This window comes from Tetrao urogallus (genome assembly GCF_951394365.1).
Source record: "Tetrao urogallus genome assembly, chromosome: 2".
Taxonomy (NCBI): domain Eukaryota; kingdom Metazoa; phylum Chordata; class Aves; order Galliformes; family Phasianidae; genus Tetrao; species Tetrao urogallus.
Genome location: NC_136814.1, coordinates 15,359,771 through 15,376,888, shown reverse-complemented (window position 1 = coordinate 15,376,888; position 17,118 = coordinate 15,359,771). Strand labels below are relative to the sequence as shown.

General features: G+C 46.8%; 1 protein-coding gene across 1 annotated transcript in view; it reads left to right on the top strand.

Annotated features, from left to right (window-relative positions):
• Positions 1-467: 467 nt before the first annotated feature.
• Positions 468-17,118, top strand: part of ACSS1 (acyl-CoA synthetase short chain family member 1) — a gene marked incomplete at both ends in the record, with an annotated part of 32,501 nt that continues 15,850 nt past the window's right edge. Inside the window, 4 exons of the mRNA XM_079550465.1 lie at positions 468-732; positions 4,004-4,100; positions 15,058-15,257; positions 16,710-16,885. Coding sequence (XP_079406591.1) covers positions 468-732; positions 4,004-4,100; positions 15,058-15,257; positions 16,710-16,885 — 738 coding nt within the window. The remainder of the gene's footprint in view (positions 733-4,003; positions 4,101-15,057; positions 15,258-16,709; positions 16,886-17,118) is intronic.

Sequence of the window (17,118 nt, the reverse complement as noted above, 5' to 3'; positions counted from 1 at the left end):
CTGAATAGAACGAAGAAGCACTTTGATGCTAAAGCTGGGAGCTGCACGGTGCGGAGGAGCCGCGATGTGGAGGGAGGTGATTCTCCCCTCTGCTCAGCGCTGGCAGCCCGCACCTGGAGCACTAGGCCCAGCTCTGGGCCGCCAGTACACGGACACGCAGAAAGAGCCCAGCGCAGGGCTGGAGGGGCCGTGGGGACTCCTCCTGGAGGACCTTCACAGCCGCCTGGACGCGGGCCCGCGCGCCCAATTCCGGGCGTAGGGGCTGCCGCAGCGAGCCCTGAACCGCCGTCCCGCTCCGCCGCCCCGCGGTACGCCCGTATAACCGCCCGCTGCCGCGCGGTGCTCCCGGCCCGTCCCCTCCCGGAGGCGGGGGTGTTCCGGGGCCGGGGCGGCGCCGCGCCCGGCGGGGCCGGGAACAGCGGGGCGGGGAGCGGCGGGGCCTCGACGGCGGAGCAGGGCCGTGCCCCATGGCGCTGGCGGCGGTCCGCGCGCGGGTGCTGCGCTGCTTGAGCCGCTCCCCGCTCGCTGTCCGGCGCTGCGGCGGCTCCGCTCATCTCCCCCCCGGCGGCTACGGCGCTTGGCAGGAGCGGGCGGCCCGCGACCCCGCCGCTTTTTGGGCGGATGCGGCGCGGGGGGCTCTGCGTTGGGACAGTCCCTTCCACACGGCCCGCGAGGCCGCCCCGGCCGGCGCCGGAGCCCGCTGGTTCCTGGGCGGCCGCCTCAACGTGTCGGGTAAGGATCCCGCGGCCGCGCATCCATACCCCGGCGCAGCTGGGGCCGCCCTGGCGGCGGCGGCCGTTTTCCGCCCGGTCTGTCCGAGCGCCCTCCGTGACGTTGGGCGCTCGAGCCTTTTTCTGGGGGACAAAACGAGGCGTCCGGTTCAGCGACAGCGTTGATGGCGGGTGGTGTTCAGTGCTGCGTGGAGTGAGTCTTGACGGCGTTGTGAAACAGTCGGAAATGAGAAAGTTGCGTTCCCGGGCGGACGCGGTCACCCAGCGCTGGGCTGAGGGGCTGCAGTGCACCGCCGACGACACGTTTCGTCAGGAGCCTCTCCTGAGAGCTCATGCTGTGGTGTGAAGGGAACAGAAGGGGACGGTACGGGTCATGCTGCTGTCACTCTCAAAGAATGCTCCTGAAATACAAGGGACCAAAGCCAGCACCTACAAACAGTTAAATTTCTTCAAGACCTGCTGCTTTTCAACGGTTTCAACGGAAGGCTGAATGTGAAGGGAGCTGGAGGCTGGTCTCTTTTTTTTCCTCGCACCTCGCTTGATGGTGGGGTCTTTCCATAGGGATGTGTATTTGTATATATTTTTTAACTTCGTTCCCTAGGAGAGTGCTTGAGTGATTAGATTGTTGTTCAGTGGTGCAGAAAATTTAACACTGTCAGCCAGCCACCTTGCTTTAGAACAAAAGAGCAAACACTGGGCAGGAGGAGTCCCACAGGGAGGGTTCCTGGCCGTGGATCCCAAAGGAGTGCAGGGCTTGGCACAGCCCTGCTCCCAGCACCCAGCGGTGCAAGGGAAGTGAGTTTTTAGCCAGACATCTTTTCAGTGATTCGTGTTGCAAGGAAGTTTTGGCTGAACACTGTGACTTTTGGGGATTTGCTGTTTCCTCTATAGGATGGGATCAGCACCTTATTCTGGATCCCATGTGAGTCGAGTCTGGTGATCATAAAGACATAGAACTGGGCGGGCTGGAAAAGACCTTAAAGCCCAGCCAGTTCCAACCCTTGTTATGAGCAGGGCTGCCCCTACCATAGCTTCTCTGGGCAGCTGTGCCAGGGCCTCACCACCCTCTGAATGAAAAATTTCCCCCTAATTAAATCTCTCCTCTTTTTACTTTAAAGCCACCTTCCCTTGCTCTATCACCACCCATGTAAAAACTCTGTTCCCCTCCTGTTTATAAACTCCCCTCAAGTACTAAAAGGCCTCAGTGTTGTCCCCCTGGAGGCTTCTCCAGGCTGACCAAGCCCAGCTTCCTCATCCTGCCTTCACAGGAGAGATGTTCCAGCCCTCTGAGCATCTTTTGTTCCAGAAGCTTCCCATCTTTCTTGTGCTGGGGGCCCCAGGCCTGAATGCAAGACTTCAAATGGGGGCCTCATGATCTCTTGATTTGACTTGAGAAAACATGGTAGCACTGCAGGTTCCAGATTCAGAGCATCCTGCATTCCTGTCTCCAGGCATAGCTGGATTACAGGTGGATATGTGTTCTTCTGCTTTGTACTTGGGGGACCTTGCAGTGAGAACTGGAGAAGTGTGAAATTCAGCCCTTCTGGGCTGAACTCCTGGCCTTCTGGCCAGGAAAAGACCCCAACAAGCTTTTGGACTCCCAAGCCTTTGTGTTCTCAGGAACACATCTCATCAAAATGAGATGTTTCTGTGTGCTTTTCCACGCATTGTCAAGGGGGTGAGGAAACGTCTGGAGAAACCATGAGAGGGTCGCAGCAGGAGGCAGGTCACAAAATTCTATTTTGCAAAACAAGTGAAAACACTTGTATGGTCAGGAAGGAAATAATAGCATTTGGCCCTGTTTCACCTGCCAGCTCTCACTGAGCAAAGAGCTACAGCTCTCACTGGGCTCAGTTGGGGCTTGCTATAACACAAACACTCACTGAAAGCTCATAGTGCTGCTCACAGGTAGGAAATGCTGCTTGGGAAATGAATCCCTGTGAATGCATTTGACTGTAATGTGGTGCAGTACCTATGGGTATTGCTGCCATGGGAATGGAGGTGGGAATTGCTAAAGGTCTCAGAACAACCTGCAGCAGAGCTGATTTCTTATGAATGCATGACAGAGAAAAGCAGTGTGTAAGTGCTGAAGGCATTCCTGACAAGAGCTTTTGTCCTTCTGTGCTGTAAGTTGACATAAAGAATGATTTCATCTCCTTTGTTTCTTTGGTATTGCTGTAGGAATTTGTATTAAAAAGTAAAAGACTTCAAACAACTGAAGGGCTTCTTCTTTTTCATATTTTTGAGATAAGCAGTTGTTCTTGTAGTGAAATGTGCTGAATTCTGACAGCAGTGTATCTTCCATTCACCTTTGGGGGCTCATTTTCGCAGTGCTGTAGATCAGCTGCGATCTCAGAACAGCAGAAGCAGACTCCTGGGCTGCAGTTTGCCTATACTTTACAAATGTTGACAGAACAATAGGCAGCTTTCATTGCACTTAGTTCATCTGGAAAAATAAAATCCTTTCCCACCAGTATTAATATCTCCAGGAAATATGCTCTGAAATGCTCAGCATTTTCTTCAGGGCTTTCTCTGAGTTGCACAGCAGTGTGCCTGAGTGGTTTTTAATAATTGTCTCTTGAAATATCCTAACTGCCTTCATAAGAATATAATGAAGTACATAATTGTCACTTAAGCTTGGAATTAGTACTTTACAAGTCTAACCTGTAAACAGTGGGCATGTTGCTGCTGAACACACAGGCGAGTTTCCTAAGTGGGTTCTGTAGAAGTTTCCTTATGGTGGGTGCTGTCAGCTCACTCAAACATCTCTCATGCGGTTCAGAAGCCACTCTGCACTTCATATGGTAGGTGGTGTAGCACACAGCTTGAGGCTTCCCAGAGGGGTGGTGGTTGCCTCCTCCTTGGAGACTTTCAAGGCAAGGCTGACTCAGGCCCTGGATCTAGCTAGATCAACCTGATCTAGGTGTACATGTTCCTGTTCGCTGCAGGGGAGTTGGACTAGATGACCCTTACAGGTCCCTTCCAACTCTTAGGATTCTATGATTCTTAAATGTGTAGATGCCTGTACTTCATGAGTTTATACCAATTCCTAAAGTTTTAGATACTTTCAGTTAATGGAAAATCAGCTCTTTCAATTATAAATGTTTTGCCTAGTAGTGGTTTATAGAAAATTCAAACAATGCAGTGCTACAAATGGAAGCTGGGGAAGACAAGTCTGTGAGATTAATGCAGTGAATTGCTGCTCTGAGGAGGAAAACCATCAGAAGAGTTTCTTGTCTTCGTGCTTTGTTTAAACCTCTGTTTTCTTACAGTAAATTGCTTGGACCAACATGTTGAAAAGTCCCCAGACAGAGTGGCTTTGATATGGGAGAGAGATGAGCCTGGAACTGCAGTGCATGTCACATACAGGTACGGCACCTTCTCACGATGCTTTACAGTGCCTGGCAGTGTAATGGGATTGGGAGAAGAGTTGATTCTCTGAAACTGGAGCTCTGTGAAACTCTGCATTCTTCCAGTATACTCCAGCATGTGGAACATGCAGTGAGAGCACTGCTGCCAGCTTGGTGTATCATGATGGGTTAGCTTATAAAAAAATGAGGCACATTCCCAGCTGGAAATGATACTCTTCCTTGGAAGTGCTCCCTGTTCTTAGTGTCCTACATAGTGAATAAACTTCTGGGAGGCTGAGGGGTACAGAAGATGCACATTAGTGAAAGTTACTGAAAAATTCAGATTCAGATCTGACATCATCTTCTGTTTGTTCTGTTAACCAGATGTAGATTCCCCCTCTCTGAGTGGGAGCTTTTAGAACAGAAGGACTTGTTCTTCTATTCCTTGGCTTTTATCTCATCTTCATGTTTTCTTTTTGCTCAGTAGAGAAGTTCTGTAAGCAGCTTTCAGTTTCAGAACAGCAAGTGTGTTGGTGCAAAGAATGTCTTGTGTTGCTGGAAGGGATTTAAATTTCTCTGTATTCCTCTTCCACATCCCCACTGCAGTTTAAAGTAATCTTGAGGCTGCTGTGAGTGGTATCAACTTGTAATTGCTGCTGTAGTTTTAAAGTTTGCTGGAAAATGTCAGACTTCAAGCATATTTCTCTTCTCCCCCTACTGTGTGACCTGAATTAGGGGAAATACCTGCCTGCAAAAATGCCTTTTTCATCATCTGGCTCTACAGTCAGATGTTTTCTAGACTTGTGTGTTGCTCAGTTCCTATTTCAGGCAGCTGGATGTTTGATCTGCTGGATCAGAAAGCAGAAGCAACATACAAAGTCCCAGCATCTGATTCCTCTACAAGATACTCTGCAGTGTGTCAATAGTTGGGATTTATGGAGCTTTTCAACTATAAATAGCTCCCGTTGTCTGTTTTCCCTTCACAATTTATCCTGAAAACATAATGCATTAGAGTGAAGAAGTTGGTCAGCAGAGAGAAACAGGTGTCCAAATAACTTACATTAGTGCACCATACAACGTGTTGTAACCAACTGGGTAGCTTTCCTAAATGTTTGAGTTTTGTTTTTGGCATTCTGGTTGTATGAAGTGAGATGGAATCTGGCGTTTCTCCTGGAGTGTGGGGTGGTGTATGTAATTCTACAGCTGTCTTCATGTCTCGTGTGCAAATAGGAATATACTGGATGGGAATTGGGTGCGTTGTGTTGTGATTAACTTGGAAGAGTGGCCCATCAGATAGTAGAGCCGTATTCAAGGCAATTCCATCCTTAGGCTGTGCTGCTCCTTGAAATGTGCCGAGCTGCTCTAGATCTTCAAATGGTCTTTTCAGGATCTCCAGATGAATGAGGAATGTTTTCTGAACAGCAACAGAACCATTTTTCTCTTGGCTCACGGCATTCAAAAAATGAATTTGAAGGAAAGCATATTTTCAGCCTGTGGATTTGTGACTGCAGTGGCTTAAAGACAAGCATCCCACTTTTTGCAGTAACATTTTGGTTTCAGTAGAAGTTTTTTGAGGGAAAGCATGTCAGAAAATGAGTTGCCACTGTGGTGTCAATTCAGTAACCTTGAGTGAGCCTTCTGCGGCAAAGTGAGCTCTATACATTAGCCCCAGCATAAAAAGGAAGCTAAAGGAGTGCTAGATATCAGTAGTTCCCGAGTGCTCACATCTGTAGCAGAGAAATTATAGCCCTTTTGTTAGGATTTGGATGCACTGTTAATGGGAGAACAGCCCTGAAGTCATGCATGGGGAAGGTAAAGACTTTAATTTGGCCTGTCTTATACACTGGCTTTGGGGAAGGTCTCAGAATCTCAGGAGGGAGGTGCCCAGGACTAAGTGTTGCAAAATACAAGGCTTTAGTTTGTTGTCACCTGCTTTGCAAAGCTCGTTGTTATGAGCTTCTCCTCCTTATAGATACACCTGGGGAGGCCTGAGGAAAAGAGCAGCTCCTTGCATGGATGCTCTTCCTTCTCTGTGGATCTTGCAGGGGCAAAAAAACAACTGAGTGTTGGCCCTGTTCCCAGCACAGGCAGTGAAGAAAGCAAGCTGTTGTTCAGGAAAAGGGCATGAACAGGCTTCCTCCTCTGCAGTTAAGGGAAAGGCCTACATGAGCCAGGCTTTCTACATGCATTGGTGAGAAATGCAGCTAGGCTGCAGGGTGCTGTCCGAGCTCACTCATTATAAGGAGGAATAAAGCTTTCGTTTCCCTGTACATCCCTACTAACTGCCTTACACTCAATGAGCAAAGAGCTCAAAGACCTGCGGCTGTGCTGTGAGTCACCGTACATCTTTATGCATGGTTGTTGGCAAGGTGGGCTGCGTTTATGCAACTGAGTTTAAGGGCTCTTTGCTACAACTGGAATTCAAACATATCCTTATTGACAAAGATACACAAAGCCTTGAGTAAAACATTGTAGTTTTATTGAAATGGTGATTGCTATTCCTACAAGCTCGGTTGTGATTAATCCATATCTTCTGTTTAAAGCCTCTGCTATAAAACTGAATGACTCTTTTGGAGTGCCCTTCTGACTCCCTGTCATTTGCCAAACGTATACCAGAGTGGCCCCAGAGGGCAAGGCTGACCTGCTAGAGGGTTCCTGGCTCCCAGAGCAGCCTCAGCACCTCTCAGGGCAGCAAGGAGTCTCAGCTAGCAGATTTCACCAACCACCGCCAGTGCTTGACGCATCCCAGATCCCAGATGCTGGAGATGTGATTAAGTGGAATGAGAGTAGCAAGCTGCTTAGGTCACTGGCTCACACCATTATTGTAAATCATCTTTTTCCACTGGTGAGCTTTGCCCTGTCACTCCGGCTGTTGCAACTCATCTTTTTTTTTCCTCTCTGGGTTTCATTTTCTCCCCAGTTGGAATCCATATAAGTTTCAGGTTCTGAATGGGAAGGTGGCAGATGTTTTTTACAGCTTCATGCCAACAGGGCACATGTTTCTCCTGAGGGTGGTGGCTGCAGTCAGCAAACTGGAGACAAATCATGCCCTTTTTTATCAAGTGGTCTGGCTAACTAACCATAAATGTATTGGTAGGACGCTGCAAAGTAACACTTAACCCACAGCATTGTGCTGCTGTGAGCAGAGAGCTGAACTGATTGGTGAAGGGTCCAACCTAGCTGGGAGTGTTTTGTCCTGCTCTGGGGATGTTGTCAGCACCCAGGAGCTTTGAAACCTTGCAGAGAAGTTCCTGAAGGCACTGCTGAGACTGGGTTTTAAAGTGCAGTATATTATCAAGTGAATTGTTCAAGCAGGCAGAGTTCACTGCTGGAGCTGCTAGGTCATAGCCCCTGTAAGCTAAGAGCTGGCAATGTTAAAAGACAGCAGCTGAAGCTATCCCAGGCCTCTCCCTCTCTGACGTGTTTTTATCTCTCCTATCTTTCTTATTTGCCACACATTGTAGCCACCTGTGAGCAAGTGTTCCCCAGCAGTACAAAATCCTAAATCATAAGCCAGAAAGAGAGAACTAATGAGGTAAATATCCTGCTAATTTGTTAAATACCTATATCAATCAGATCATAAATTATTAAGCTGTTCAAGGCAGTGCAGTGAGTTATGGAGGAACTGTACTGGTGTGCAGAGAGAGATTTGCAGAGTTGGAGTGAGGGCACAGTTGTCTGAGCAAGATTTGGCATTATGAGAATGGATATTCCCAAAGGCAGCTATGGAAAGACGAGGGCAACACTATGCATTAGCCAGTCTGTTCCCACAAAGAGTTGCAGGCTGGGTCTCAACAGAAGGGTTCTTATTTACAAAAGAGTTCACTCTGGTGCCAAAAATGTTGTAGGCGGAGGAAATGTTTGAAAAAGAATCATAGAATGGGTTGTGTTGGAAGGGACCTTTAAGACCACCTCATTCCAATCCCTGCTCTACGCAGGGACGCCTCCCTCTAGACCAGGCTGCTCACAGCCCCATCCAGCCTGGCCTTGAATGCCTCCAGGGAGGAGCATCCACAGCCTCTGGGCAACCTGTGCCAGGGAATTACCACCCTCACAGTAAAGGATTTCTTCCTAGTATCTAGTTTAAACCTACCTTCTTCCAGTTTAAAATCATTTCCCTTCATGTTCTCACTACCTGCCCTTATGAAAAGTCCTTCCCAGGCTTTCCTGAAGGCCCCTTCAGGTATTGGAAGGCCGCTATAAGGTATCCCTGTAGCCTTCCTTCTCCAGACAGAAGAGCCCCAGCTCTCTCAGCCTGTCCTCATAGGGGAGGCGCTCCAGCCCTTTGATCATCTTCCTGTCTCCTCTGGACCCACTCCAACAACTGCACATCCTTCTTGTGTTGGGGCCCCAGAACTGGACACAGTACTCCAGGTGGGGTCTCACAAGAGCAGAGTAGAGGGGCAGAAGCACCTCCCTTGACCTACTAGTCACACTTCCTTTGATGCATCCCAGGATATGGTTGGCACTGTGGGCTGCTAGTGCACATTGGCAACTCATGTTCAAATATAGAATGTGAAGTAGGGAGAGGAAAGCCAAAGCTGAGGTGCCAGAAATGAGGGTCTCAGGTACTTTTCAACATGCGAGAAGGAGGAATGATTGAATGCCTTCATTAGCTACATTCCAGCTATGCCTTTAATAGGTGCCGATGTGGGGGTCCCTGAATCAGAGATGAAGTGGTTGAAACTGTATTAGAGATTACAGTGAGGATGGTGGTTGGAAGGCATGTGGGTATTACCAGGCAATGTAGTGTGGGAGGTGTTTCTCATTGGCAGCAAACTGTTTCCTTTCTTCCCGGTATTTCTTCGGCTTTCCAAGTTGAGCTTTCAGGTGAACTTTTGGTGAAAAAATAAATACGTGTTTTTCACTGTTTACCAAAAAGTGAGGAATATGGAGCATTAAACCGAGGTGCTGTTCACAGAAATTGAGTGAGCAGTGAGTACATATGTGTATTATCAAATGTCAGCATCTTTGGCACCGTGATCATGAGGTATAGAGGCAGCTTTGAACTCACCTGTCCCACAGTAATTCATACAGAGCAATAACAAGGAGGTGAGATGAGACTGTTGGGATGAGAGGTGACCAGATCTCCTTTAAAACTAAAAGCTGAATCTATTTGGTGCATTTGACCTGAGTTTACTTCAAACTATAGTTCCATGTAATAAATTGGTGACTCAAGAAGTACTCAACCCAGCCTTGGGACTGAGAAGCCAGAGAACGTGGCTTGTGCTAGATCTATTAACTATTAACTTAAAAAGGCATTGTCAATGCCCATATACAGCGTTGGCTATATTAAGAAGATATCTCAAATTATAGAATCACTGAATGGTTTGGGTTGGAACAGACTTTCAAGCCCGCCCATTCCCAATCCCCAGCCATGGGCAGGGCTGCTCCCAACCAGCTCAGTTTGCCCAGGGCCCCATCCAACCTGGCCTTGAATGCCTCCCGGGATGGGGCACCACAGTTTCTCTGGACAACCTGTTCCAGTGTCTTACTGCCCTCTGAACAAGCATCTAATATCCTAAACCATCTCACCTAATCTAACCTAAATGTCCTAACATCTAACCTGAATCTTCCCTCTTTTAGTTTAAAGCCATTCCTCCCTTGTTCTATCGACCATGTAAGAAGTCAGTCTCCCTCCTGTTTATAAGCTCCCTGTAAGTACTGGAATGCCACAGTGAGGACTCCTCAGAGCCTTCTCTTCTCCAGGGTAATCCAGCAGGGAGGCTGCTTTCCAAAGAAGGTCTTGATGCAATATTTTGGACATGAAAAGAACTAGCTTTCTTTGTTTGGAAAGCCACGGGGCTGTTTTGCTGTACTGAAAGATACTATCAGGTTTCTTGGAAAAATGTTTCTGTCAGGCAGGCATCTCTAAAATGTTCCAGAGGACTGCCATGTGTCTGTAGTGAAGGGTTTCTACTGGAGTCTTTGTTCCAGACATTGAGCAATGGGCTTTGGAAATACAGGCACCACTGCATATGGGGAGGGATGTGTGAGAAATGTAGTGTAGCATTCTCCAAGCAGGGATATCATGAAGATCAGAGAGGAGTGCTGCATCTGTTAGGTGAAGCAGAGCTTCTGGCCTAAGCAGTGATCTGCTGGTGATGCTGGCCAGTCTTGCGATCACTGTGCTGAGAAGAGATGATGTGACAGCTGAGGAGCAAAATGTGATGAGTCTCTTGAAGAGAACAGTGTAAACACTGAAAATCTTGTCTGTGGACGTAAGGAATCCTTATACACAGAGAGCCGAGAATTTGTTCTTAGAATAATTGAAACAGTAAGTCTGATTGTATTAGCCCAGATTTAATTACTTCAGAGAAAGATAAGAGATGCTATGTGTTACCCTGAAACCACTTTTGCTCAGCTCCAGGTCTGTGTTTCTGCTGCTGATCATTGAGTTTGTTCCCAGCACTTCCAGCCTGCGCTCTGGCTTTTGCCACCCCATGCTTATCACATCAAATGTGCCCACTTCTCAAGGTCTTATACCATACCAGCCCTCTATTTCTCTGTGTTAGTGTCATAAAACCATAAAAAGATAAAGAAACATAAATAAGTCATAGTTGCTTGGTAAAATAGAAGAGTTGCTCTCAGCTAATCCATGTGAAGCAAGGCTGCCAGAGCAAACCTGGCAAGCTTAATTCCTGAGGTCTTGCAAACTGTGGGTCAGGAGGAGAGCACCTCTGCAGCGGCATGATCATTGCTGAGGGAGTTCTCTGCAACCCAGCCTCTTCCTGCTCTCACATCCTGCTGGCACACGCTCTGCAGAACTCTTGTGCGTGTGCTTACAGCCAGCATTGCATCTTTTGCACCTTGAGCGTGTGTGTCGCTGAGTTAAGACAGAATTTCCCTCTGTTTTTGACTTATCTCTGTAGAGGCAAAGTAAAACCAGAGTCATTACAGATCCGTTTTACAGTTTACTGTTTTACTGTTGCTTCCCAGTTTTGTATGTCAGTTTTTTGTCTGGCTGCATTTATGCGACATTCATATTCAGCAGCTGTTTACCTTTACACCTGCACTGCAAGAAATATGTTAAATTTGTCCACATTTTTAGGTGAAAAATGCATTTTCTTTTTCTGAGAGCAAGTCCAGAATGCCCTCCATTTGTCATTATTTTCACCTTCCCTGCTCATGTTCATTAATGCATCTTCCATCTCCTGACCTGTTGTCCGTGCTTTGTCTTAAAAGCTCCCTTTCTTGTTACATGTCCTGTGTAAGCAGCTGCCTCAGCTCCTGGCTCCAACTGGTTGCTGATTCCCCTCTCTCAGCTCACGCTGATGCTTTATCAACCATAGTGCCTGTATATGGAGAGCCCAGTATATGTAAATCTGCTGCCCTTGCTCTTTATGATCAGCTCATGCAGAGGAGCAGTAGACATTGTGCATTAACTGACTTTACAGTTTCTCAGCTTTCTCTGCTCAGAGAGGCTGAGTACTTCCTTCTTTTGCAGCACATTTCCTTCTTCCAGCTGTTTGCTCTTTTAAGCCGCTCCCTACTGCACCTAGGCCTGTTCAGGCAGCTGGCCCTCTGTGGGGCCCTCTGTTTGCCCAGCTTCTTGGTCAGCTTCCTGCGTCTCTCCTGTCTGCTCTGTGCAGAGAACTGAAATTCTTCTGAGAGCACTGCTTGGGATGTTGCTGTGCTTGCTTACCTCACACATCTGTTCCGAGCTTCCTGACTACCTCTGTCCATGCCACTGTCCTGCCACTGGTGGCAAAGGCTGAGCCTTTTTAGAGTAGAAGCTTTCACTAGGACTGTGTTTGCTCTATCCTTCATTCATACCACATAAGATTATAGAATTGTTTGGGTTGGAAGGCATCTTCATCTTTGGTCATCTAGTCCAACTCCTCTGCAATGAACAGGGGCATGTAGCAGAAGCTAAGCAAGGATACCCTGTTTTGCACTGCACCATAGTCTCCAAGGTGACAGTTTCTAGCTCTGTTCAGCAGCTGGCGTATGTTTTGGTTACATGTCCTGTGCTTCCAACAGGGCCATAAAGTTTGAGTGGGAAGCCACTCCTTTCTTGTGTGCAGGCTGGCCATTCTGGATGGCATTGCCACTGCTTTTCTGCCAAAGGTGGGGCAGTGCTGGATGTCAGAATTGCTCTTGGCCTTTTATGTGATGGAGTAATGTCAGTGCCAACTTGGGTAGCAGCAGCATGTGAAGGGGATAAAGGCAAAGTTTTTTTCCTGCTCAGTTCAGTTCTCTGGAAAAAGATGGGTGTCTTCCACCCAATTCTGCAGGGCACTGTCCATGCAGGGTGCTTGTTCCATCTTGAAATTTGCCTAGGATGAGTGCTGGAAAAGTGTAACCTGCTCACATTTAGTAATTGCCTGCCCTTGTAGAGGAAAAAGTGCATGAAGCAATGAGGAATTCCAGGATAGGATTCTTGGCACAGCATTTCTGCTAACTCCCATTGTTGAGCTGGAGGTAAAGTCAGGATTGCTGCTGTAGGAGCCAGAAAACACAACTGATGTTCTGGGATTTGCTTCTGTGATGGAGGTCTTGGCTTTGCTGTCTCTCTGCCTTTGTGCCCAATTCCTTCATGTGTTGCACTTCCAGAGGAGCAAAGAAAATCATGACCTTCCTTTGTACCTTTCAGAGCAGAAAGGATGACGCAAAACAGATAGATCTGGGGATAAGCACTTGACCTTTATTGTCTATCAACATGTTCATACACTTTCATTACCCAAATGTTACATTTGGGTTAATAATTAAAAAATAAAAAGAGTTTCTGCTGTTGTGATCACCAAGCCCTGAATGAGCAAGTGAACCTCTGACTTGTTCAGAAAGAACGCCCTACCCAGAGCTCTTTGGTGTTTCTGTTCATGAGAAAGAGGCTGCAGCTCTGAAAGCACTTCTCCATGTTCCGTTACTGATAAGTGCTTTTTATTTTGCTTTCTCACAATTTCCTGTCTGGGGCTTATTGCACTTCCTGCTCCACGCAGCGGAAGTAGATCGGTTCATGAACTTAGTAAAAGAAAGTAAAATAAATGCATCTTAGCAGGCTGCGTCCTTAGGTAGTTAGTAGGGCTGTGCATGGTCGTGAAGCACTTGGAAAGAGATACTAAATGTGGTACTTCAGAGTTACGTTGATCTCTAGTTGTAAAAGATGAGGATGAAACTTAGGGTAAAGCCACTCCATATCACTTTTCTGTAGGGTTGCAGTCTCTCTGTTGTGGCAGCTGTTGCTAACTGCCAGAGATCAGGTACTGCAAGCTGTGAACCCTAACACTGAACATGCCTGCCACCTCTCTGAGATACTGTGCTTCAGGAGGGATCTATTTATGGAATGCTACAAGAATAGTCTTAAAATAAATAACACAAAGTGCTGTGGCTGGGATTCAAGGCTCATTTTCCTCATCCTCTGAAGTACGATTGTGGGTAGTATCTCTTCAGCTATCACTGTATCTGTCTTTGTACTTCATTTATGGCTGTGCTGCTTCATTGCCCCTACAATGCAAATGGAGTTTTATCCTTAAGTAGTCTCAGCCTTTGTTTTTGTTAATGACACTTCCAAAGTTGATCTCTTGGACTGTGCCCATTTCCTACATGCATTGATTTTAAAAAGGAAACAATTTTTGACTGACCAGAACAATATTTCATTTTATTTCCAGCTTAGCCACCAGCTGAAAACTGTTTGTTTGCTTGCTTGTCTTTCACAGCTATGACCAGTTCTGGAAGATAAGGATACATTGGGAGGTTCATGCTTTGCTGTTTACTTGGGTATGATGACCCCCAAATACATTTACTCGCTACAGTTTTTACAGTCCCTGGTGGAAAAGCTTGCAGACCCCCAAGCATCTGCAGGTGACAGGCTGTAGACAGTTGTGTTCAGGAGTAGAAGCTCTTTCTCTCCTCTGAGCCTTAGTGCTCAGTGAATTCCTAGACCCAGAAGACAGCTTTTCTTGGCATGCTCTGGGATTCTTCTTCTTGGAGCTGGTAGCTGGCACCAGGCAGTGCTCCTCACCTAGCACTGCACCTTGCTCCTCCCTGGCTTCTGGGGGTACTGCTGTTAACACATGCAGAGCTGTTCAGTTCATGACAGTGACTGCAGGTAAGCCTGCAATTGTGTTATCCTCCATGCAGACATCAGATGAAATGCACAAGCAATTTCTTGTCCACAAACTGCGTTTTTGTTGCACAGAGGAATGTCTCTGCTGTTAAGTTAGTGGGCCGCAGTGGCAAACACTGAATTGAGCCTTTGTTCCTGTTCTCAGTGTTCTGAGTTTCTTTTTGTGAGAAGCCACCGTGGTTTTACTCTTGAGAGGACAATATCCAAGCTCTGCTAGGCAGTTCCGCTTGGTGGCATGATGGGGTGAGACAGCAAACTGAAGAATTCAAATCACTGACAATACTGCTCTGACAAGTCTTGTGAAATCTACCACATTAAGGCTTATCTCAGGACTTAATTTCACTTTTCTTTTTCTTCCTTAGGTGTGTAAAAGCATTGTTTACCCTTATGGTTTAAAAGCTATGTGCTATGAAGCAATTTCTGAGAGTTCCTTCACATAAAGTAAACAGTGCTGGGAATCTTTTGACAGCGTTTTCCATTTTGTCTTGCATTTATGTCAGCAGTGCAGTACAAAAATGGTTTTAGGGTGCATCCAAAGGAGGGCTGCAAGGATGGAGAAAGGTCTGTAGACAAGGTGTGTGATGAGTGTGGAAGCCTCTGGGGTTGCTCAGCCCAGAGCGGAGGAGCTGAGGGAGGCCTCATGGCGGCTGCAGCAAAGGTTCTGCCCAGAGGGCGGTGGGCACAGCACCACTGCTGGAGTTCCACTGTCTTCTTTCCCCAAGGACTGGAAAAATCTGGCTCCAACCAGACCGCAGGCTACTTCAAGGTGCAGAGGTTGGCATGCCTGGTAGCGCAGAGGTGAAATATCCAGAGGCACAACACCTCTCTTAGATCAAGTTCATCCTTTTTTTGTCTGCCTGTATAAAACAGGTTGTGCAGTCGTGACAACATTGCTTCTGTGCTGCAGGGAACTTCTGGACCTGACGTGCCGTCTTGCCAACACCCTGAAGAAATATGGGATACAGAAAGGGGACAAGGTTGCCATCTATATGTCCGTGTCTCCCCTGTCTGTGGCAGCCATGCTCGCTTGTGCCAGGATTGGTGCTGTTCACACCGTGGTCTTCGCGGGATTCAGTGCAGAGTCCTTAGCTGGAAGGATCATGGACTGTAAGTAGCTGCAGACCAAGGGGAACAAACCCCTTTGGTGCTGACACCCTCCAAAGCGTACTTTTGTCCAAATTTCATGTTTTCTTGGCAGAAAAGAACAGGTTCTTTCTTAGCTGGCTGGATAGTTCGCTTTCCTTTGCAAAGTACTGTGAAGAGCCTTTTCCTTAGTGGCAATGTCATTTGGCTTTACTTTATGATATAATACTTCATAAATTGCTTAACATTCAGTCTGCTCTGGGTTACTTCCAGACAACGGTGAACCTGGTGGGAAAACCAGAGCTTAGGAATGTGCCCTGATTTGTTCTTTTGAAGCGTAGTTGAAGTGCTTCTCTGATCCCTGTGCAGAGTGCTTGCTCTGCAGTCCAGATTGTGATACTATGATTTATGTACAGCAAAGAAATGTTGGCAGTCTGCTCCCACTCTGCTAGACGTTGTACTGACGCAAAGAGCTGTTCTTAACCCAAAGCAGTTGTAGTGTGATTAAAGGGAATGCTGAAAATACAGCAGAAGAACAAGATTGCAAGTGGTTCATGTTCTAGCAGTTACATTAGCTTATTTATGACTAAACAGCCATTTTCATGGTTTTTTTATTGTTTGTTTGTTTTTTTAATTTATAGCAAATCTACTCAGAGTAAGCATGTTTTGGTTATCCCTCACTTTTGGCCACCTATATGGAGACAGTAGACTAAAGAACCACTTTTCTGTACCTTTCTATGGAGCTCTGTAATTAATGTAGTGTGACAGAGTTTGAAGCAGTCTGTCCGGGTGCTGCTGTGTGCTGTGTCTTCTAAGAGGTTTCCCAACAAGATACAGGTGGGTTTCAGAAAGCTGCAAGAGGATAACACCTTTGAGAGGGTGCTGAGTATAGTGCTGTTCAATTTGGAACAGACAGTTATATGCAGCCCTAAAGAGAAGATGGCAAACGGATAAGGGACATGGCTGCTCACTAAGGCCCACTGGAGTTGTTGGAAGCTTTGCACTGGTTTTAGCCTACAGAAGCTGTGAGCGTTTTTAATATATGTAACTGGGAAGGATTTTGACTCTGACAAGTAGAAACTGATGCATTTAAGTTAGACTGAATGATACTTAGCCAAGTGTTTGGAAGGACTTTCTCATATTCATAGCAGACATTGGAGCAAACTGTTGGCAAAGTAGTAGAATACCCCACACTGAAGTGTTTTAGGCAGTTTAGACCGTCAGCAGTGTTTTAACAGGAACCAGCCTTGCTTTGGGGTGGAGAGGATGGGCTAAATAAGCTCTGGAGATTCCTGCTACACCTGCTCTATGTGTACCAGGTTTTAATGTGCTTTTATCAGTCACTGGTTTTGATTCATGTACATGTTGAATACATCATGCCCCAAACTAATGATATCTAATTAATGAAAATTAATCTGTTCACCATGTACAGACTGGAAAACAGGTGATGTGTCTGCTGTTTCTCTCTCTTTTTAGCTGAATGCAAAGCAGTTATCACTTACAACCAGGGAGTCAGGGGAGGCCGAATCATAGAGCTGAAGATGACGGTGGATGAAGCTGTAAAGAACTGCCCAAGTGTCAAGCATGTCTTTGTGGCACAGAGGACAGATAACAAAACCCAGATGGGTGACCTTGACGTTCCCCTTGAAGAAGTATGTGGATGCTGGTAAACTTTACCCATTTCCCTGCTGTTTCTTCATGTGATGTTTACTCTCCTGCCTTTATGCTGCCTCTGGAGCAGGTTTTGAGTGTGTGTTGCTCTTCCTGTGCACCTCATTGGCCTAATGGTACAGTATGTTACAGTGACAGCATCTGTATATCCCAGAACCTACCTGTATGCTCGCCCACTGGCACTCTGGTTAACTCCTCTTAGGTCTGGGTGTTG